General features: G+C 36.7%; 2 protein-coding genes across 4 annotated transcripts in view; both read left to right on the top strand.

The window, feature by feature from the left end:
• The window catches only part of smarcd3a (SWI/SNF related BAF chromatin remodeling complex subunit D3a), a 23,862-nt gene extending 21,185 nt beyond the window's left edge, over positions 1–2,677 (top strand). For both annotated transcript variants that reach the window (XM_016445509.1, XM_016445508.1), the window contains 2 exons: positions 933–1,034; positions 1,464–2,677. In XM_016445509.1, coding sequence (XP_016300995.1) covers positions 933–1,034; positions 1,464–1,517 — 156 coding nt within the window. In that variant the 3' untranslated portion in view covers positions 1,518–2,677. The remainder of the gene's footprint in view (positions 1–932; positions 1,035–1,463) is intronic.
• A 530-nt stretch (positions 2,678–3,207) lies between these two features.
• The window catches only part of abcf2a (ATP-binding cassette, sub-family F (GCN20), member 2a), an 8,491-nt gene continuing 4,829 nt past the window's right edge, over positions 3,208–6,869 (top strand). The window contains exons 1-2 of one of the 2 annotated variants that reach the window (XM_016445504.1): positions 3,208–3,339; positions 4,110–4,291. In XM_016445504.1, the coding sequence (XP_016300990.1) occupies positions 4,147–4,291 (145 nt within the window). In that variant the 5' untranslated portion in view covers positions 3,208–3,339; positions 4,110–4,146. Of the gene's footprint in view, positions 3,340–4,107; positions 4,292–6,869 lie in introns of both variants that reach the window. The other variant, XM_016445505.1, reaches the window with a different exon arrangement.

Here is a 6,869-nt window from a genome sequence, read left to right as displayed (position 1 = left end):
TAATCTAGCTTGCGCCAACAGTTGTACACGGAAGCAGTTCCGGGCGGATGACGTACGAAGTTAGCGTTGCGCATGCGCCAGTGAGTCTCGTGAAAATCAACGTTTGTTTACAGGAGCAAAGTCCCTCCCGACCTTGCCCCCCCTCCCCTCTTTTGCCCCACGCACCACTGAACTCTGACGGACTCTCCCACTCCCCCCTCCCAAATACTCACACACAGTCACTTTAATCAGTCTAAATAAGCTCTTTTTGCACTACAAATCATTATATCTGCACTGTTGTTTACTTCACTGGTTTGCACTCTATCTGCCATGTGCCGTGTGCTGCTTTATATATATTTTTTTATATATTTTTTTACATTTGACCTTATTTGTATATTTGTATAGTTGTATTCTATACTTAATCTGTATATCTGTATTTATGTTCTACTGTTAGTGTTATCTGTATGCACCAAGGGTCTGAGAGTAACGCAATTTCAATTCTCTGTGTGTATGTGCTGTACATGTGGAAGAATTGACAATAAAGCAGACTTGACTTGACTTTTTATTTAACTTCTTTTGGACTGAAGCACTGCAACACCCGCTGACTGCAATGATAGAGCTTGGAATAGCCAGGACAATTTTTAATATAACTATTAAATATAAATAGAAGAAAGTTATATACACCTAGGATGCCTCGGGGGTGAGTAAAACACAGCCTAATTTTCATTTTTGGGTGAACTAACCCTTTAAAGCATGTCAACATATTCTATTACACCAAATACACAAAATAATGATCTTTAAAATAGCATCATATGACCCCTTTAATGTATGCCAAAATAAAGTTTAAACATTTTTGAAACAGTGTCTCTACCTAGTGGTCGAAAGGATGTAACTGCTAATAGAGAAATGGTCTTTTCTGCCGTTTTGAACTGGACTGGATTTTTTGGTTACAGCTGATGACAGATACAGTTGGAAATCCAGAGGAAGAGAGAAGAGCAGAATTTTATAACCAGCCCTGGTCTCAGGAAGCTGTCAGCCGCTACTTCTATTGCAAGGTGAGGGGTACATGCAAATGAATCATGTTAGTGACAAAAGTTTAGGGTCAGTAAGAATTATTTGAAAGAAATGCATACTTCTATTCAGCAAGGATGCATTAATCTAATCAAAAGTGACAGTAGAGACATTTGTAATGTTACAGAGATTTTATTTGAATTACATGCTGTTCTTTTGAACTTTCCATTCGTTAAAGAATCCTGAAAATATATCACTGTTTCCACAAAAACATTAAGCAGCAAGCTGTTTTCAAATAAAGTTTCTTAAGCAATAAATCTGCATATTAGAATGATTATTGAAAGGATCATGTGAGGTTATTTTAAATTGCATTTTTTTTTTTTTTTGCTTCTGATGTTGTATGTTAGAATCAAAAGTGGTCATTTCACTTGCTCTTTTTATTTACAAATGTATATTTCTTTTCTTTTATGTAGATTCAACAACGAAGACAGGAGCTTGAACAAGCTTTGGCAATGCGAACCACCTAAAATATCTCATTTTCAAAAATAAGTTGACAACTAGTTTGCTTCACCTGTGGCTTGGTCACTTTTATTCTGGTGGTCTCCACACTGGGCAGTTTTCTATGGAAATGAAAGTATTAGACCCCTTCTCAGTATGAGGTTTGGACTGATTTTAACCAATGAGGGTCAATGAAAAGTGTAATTATACTCTTATTTAATGTATGTTTACTGTACAGTTGAATGTATATAACCTCACAGTACAATGAATTTAAGAAAGTGGTTTGGAAATGGCACTTTCACACTGATTACACACAAATACAGCAGCTATCATGATTGTTTTTACATCAGTTTTTTGATGCACATGAAGTGCAGATACACTGTGTCTTCTGACTTGAAAAGGTAGAAAATACAATGAATGAAACTTTGATGCCTGGGAATTTTTGTAACTATTAATGTCATGCTAAATGTTAGTATGTAAGTATCGATATTGAATCTGTCATGTTTTTTATACATGTTTAAATATTTTGTCACATTCTGCTTTCAGCTTTCTCCTTTGTTTTTCTGTCGTTAAATTTGCACTGTGCAAAAGACATGAAGAAATCCACTGGATGAAAATCAGCCAACTTTATTTGCAATAAGTGACATTTATTGTCATAATTTTAACACGTTAAAGAAAACACATTCAAGGTAAATCATTCTGATTTGTGAACACTTGTGTTTACAATACCAGTTTTTGTGTATTAAAGACTTCAAAAATCATTGTTCATAAGCAGTGTTTATAAACGATGTTTGAAAACATAATTTTCAGAGGCTTTAAATGCCAGTAAAACAAAATATGTTTTAAATATATTGTGTGTTGATAAATACAGTAACGCATGTTGCATGTGAATATTTTTGTTTTTTTAGGAGTTTCTTTTTTAGCATGATTCCGAAATGTTTTGGATCTTTGTTGCCTTGTTAAATCACTGATATGCACAGGAAGCATCAACCAAAGGTACGGTTACATCATATTTGTGAATGCCAATAAATTACTTCATTTTACTGAATATTCCATCACACTAGTTGATGGCATTTGTATACCTGTGGCCTAAGATGTGCTTGATGCACAGATGAGAAATAAATCTGGTACTCATGAACGTCAAGAGGTGTTCATATTCAGAAGCATTGACCCTTTACCTTTTAACAAGACATTCTTACTGTGTTATGTATATTATTTAAATAAGTGTGTCTGTTACGGACATTTTGAACAAGATTAATAAAATAAATACAAATTCATGACCATTATCGTAGTTAATCCAGTTCACAAAACCAGTCTGCATGATTCATTCATGAATCGAAACCTCATTCGCTCTCATTACATTTAAGAGGTGTATAGTATAGATAATTTAAAAAAAAAAAAAAAAAAAAATTTTTTTTTTTTTTTTGCTCTATAGATGACAATGTCATGGGGGGTTGCGAAAACATGAGTAAATAGTGATAGAATTGTATTTTTTGTATGGATTGTTCGCCTAGGAAAAAAGGGTACTATAAATTATCAGCATATAGCTTGACCTTGAAATTATAATTTCTGTATGATTCACATTGCTAGTTGATTATATTACTCATTTTAGGTCATTGTGTGTGACTACTAAACCGTGAGACAAACCACGCCCAGATAACGCTCTCCGTACATATGCAAAGAAGTGGGTGGAGAGTTCTGATATATCGGCCTCTGATTGGCTGCCGTGCCGGTATTGGTGACACGCGCCTCTTACCGCTTGTAGCGTGAGCCATGATGAGATCGCTTCTCTGGTGCTAGCGCTTCATCAGGAAGAGAGCTAGCTAAGACAACGGCGCAATTCCACTAAAGGTATTTATTTACTCGTGTTAACTATCTGTATCTGTGATGATTGGTATATACAATAAACTCATACCTCATTTACTCGTTTAATTTTGTTCTCCGGACATCTTTCGGATTAACAGGCTAGTTTTACCGGCTGTTAGCTCGCCGGCTAGCTCGTGGTAACAGACTAGCGTGCGCTCCTCAACTACTCTAACGTGTTTTTTTTCGATTGATTTGCTGAACTTACTTATCTTATAACAATTTGGATACAAACTGCAGTTGTTCTATGTCCAGGGAGCGAGATTTACTCGTGGTCTGGGATACACCGGTGTTTTATGGTTAGAGTTAGCATGGTAAAGTGGCTCATTGGTCGGGCCTTAGAGTTAACAGACACGCGTTATTCTCTTAACAGTAGCGGCTCCGATTTTTCGCTATATTATCCGTTATTTGTGCTTTTAAAATTCAGCGCGATATCATAGGTGTAATTTGCCGTGGAGTCTTTATGTTGTGCCAGTATCACTTCACCATTGCAGTTATTCGCCTACACTGCGTCAGGGAAAAGTACTGGCCGACTCCACGTGAGCCGAGTCGAACCACTGCCCTGTGGTGCCTGCAGTTCGGTGGATCTTAAAGAAGACATTAAAACAACCCTGTGAACAAAGTTTAAGTTAAGACGAATCGAATGTTTATTGAACAGGAAGTACGTTTGGGAACGGTGTGTACTTTGTAATTATTTTTTTTCTATAATCTTATGAGAGCATCTTTACCCCCAACCAATCTTTTTTTGTCTCTCACAGGTTTTCAGACGTTTTCTGTTCCTGGTATTCAGTTAAAATGCCATCTGATTTAGCAAAAAAGAAGGCGGCAAAGAAGAAAGAAGCAGCCAAAGCTCGTCAACGTACAAAGAAACCAGAGGATGGAGTGAATGGTGATGCAGAGAAACCGGAGGACCAGCAGAATGGAGCGGCTGAGGTCAATGGTAAGGAGAAACATTCAAAGGCAGTCTTAAAGCCTGTTCACACCAAAACAACAAATATACAATGCAAAAAATTTGGTGCGATAAACATTTTAATTTGAATGAATGTCTGTTAATATGTATGGTCAGACTCCTTTTTTTTTTTTAGAGAATAAGATTTGTTTTTGGTCATGTGCCCTGGAGACACTGCTGTTACATAAAACCATGACTTGGTGGCGCTCGCTAACAGGATATTGCTAAGCGACAATGAAAAACTGAAATAATTCAAAACTGACTCTTCTCTCTGTATCTGTGTTATTCGATAATCCTCATAGCAGATTAAAAAACAGCTATTTGAAAAAAAGTTAATATTGATTGTTTCTTTGCTACGCTATTGACAATGGATTTCGCACCTTTGCTAGGGTATTTCTGCTTTTCTATAAGTGCCACCTACTGTCGGAGTGTGGATTTGCATTTTTGTTCAGCCTGCCTGTTATTTTTTTTATGCATTGCAGTGTTAATTTCGTTGATGAATAATTGTCGTCAATTACATTTTTTTTCACCGACGACAACGAGATGATGAACTAAAACTCTTTTTGAATGACAAAAACTATGACGTAAATCTATTGACATTTTCGTCAACGAATAAAAATGAGACGAAAATGTTAGGGAGGGTCGATTTGGGATGAGATTCATTCAGAACGAATCTGCTGCGTGGTTAGGAGGTTATGCGTACATATGAACCGGCGGGACATAAGCTAACATACACTTGCTGCACGTTGCATAAAACGTTCAAAAAATGTCAATATGTGGGAGCAAGAGAAGTGCAGACATATGGATAAATCTGACGACGCGAGAGAACTCAATTCGGTCCGGTTTTCTGAGCGCAGTCTCTATACATACAAAGCACGTCTCACAGCGCGAGTACTCTTTCGCGTCGCAGGAACGGAGACTTACACACAAAATGTCGAATTGTCTGTTTTGACGAGTATTCACGTAAACTCAGTTGATTACATCTTAAGTGAATGTAAACAGTAGGGAGAACGTGTCTCAGTACATTGCATCCATTGCAGCTGTGCATTCGGTTTTAAAGGGACAGCAGCCTAATTTAGTTGCTATTGTCCGAGTCATTGATGTTAATCAAGCAACAAAAGAAAGACAGAAAATCACACACTGCTCTTGACTGAAAAACTTTAGTAGCCTTAAAGATTAATCTAAATTTATTTATAGAAATAAATGTCTGCTTGAAAGAATGAAGAATATGGTAAACAAGTTGCTATAAAGAATGCATAATTAGCCTATATAACCATTGGTATTTCATTAAAAAGTAGACCATGTTCTTGTTCTTTATGAGACGTGGTTTTATTTAATTTTAACAAAGGCATTTTACGTGTGTTATTTTACACTTAATTATAAAATTTCTGTACCTGAATACTACGGTTTATTTTATCTATGCTTGTAAATTGTGTATTTCTTTTTTTTTTTTCTTTTTTTCTTTTTTTTTCTTTTTTTTTCTTTTTTTTACTGACTGTTCACTTGCCTTTAGTCATATTTGAACTTTCTTAGACTATAGTTTTTGCTGTGGTATATGAAGAAGTACTTAAAGTGTATGGCATATAGCAGAGAATTGCTTGACGTTAAAAAGAGTTAAGTGCAATAAGTTGCAGAAAACAACTCTTTGCTGTCTCGTCTTGCTGTCTGACTCACATCTGAAGCGCGCGCACAAGCTGCATCTCGCACAGCGTATCTTCCGTTCTGCCGCACACGTGCAAAGCGCACGCGCGCACACACACAGAGAGACGCGTTTCAGACAGCGCACGAACACCGAGTTGATTCGTCTTTTGCATCTCCTTTGCTTGATGTTAAAAAGAGTTAGGTGCAGTAAGTTGCAGAAAACAACTCTTTGCCGTCTCGTCTTGCTGTCTGACAGACTCACACCTGAAGTGTGCGCACAAGCCACATCTCGCATAGCGTCTCTTCAGTTCTGCCGCATACTTGCAAAGCGCGCGCACACACACACAGAGAGACGCGTTTCAGATGGCGCGCGAACACCGAGTTGATTCGTCTTTCACATCTCTTCGTGTTTGAACAGACACATACACACAGAATTATGTCAATAGTACCCATCTCGACGATCATTCTCGTAAACGCAGTTGGTTATGTTTTAAATGAATGTAAACCGCTGAGAAAGAAATCGGATGTGTATCATTATACTGGATCCGTGCAGTCGGATTTAAAGGGACGGCAGCCTATAAATACGTGCTGCTGAATATGTTACTAATGTTAATCAAACAACAAAACGGCTATAACAAAGATTAATCTAAATTTAATTCATACAGTGAACACAATGCAGTGTTATTTAACACTTAATTATTACATTTCTGTACCTGAATACTACTGTTTATTTGATCTATGCTTGTAAATTGTGTATTTGTTCTTTTTTCCCCCGTTTTTCTTTCTTTTTTTTACTGACTGTTCACTTGCCTTTAATCATGTTTGAACTTTCTCGGGCTATTGTCTTTGCTGTGGTATATGAAGAAGTACTTAAAGTGTATGGAAAGCAAAGTCACAATGATATAAAATTAGTGTCATTCATTTTTTT

Source organism: Sinocyclocheilus anshuiensis, unplaced genomic scaffold (genome assembly GCF_001515605.1).
Source record: "Sinocyclocheilus anshuiensis isolate Anshui unplaced genomic scaffold, SAMN03320099.WGS_v1.1 scaffold155, whole genome shotgun sequence".
Lineage (NCBI taxonomy): Eukaryota > Metazoa > Chordata > Actinopteri > Cypriniformes > Cyprinidae > Sinocyclocheilus > Sinocyclocheilus anshuiensis.
Note: the sequence above shows the minus strand (reverse complement) of the source record. Positions and strands in the feature narration are given on the sequence as shown.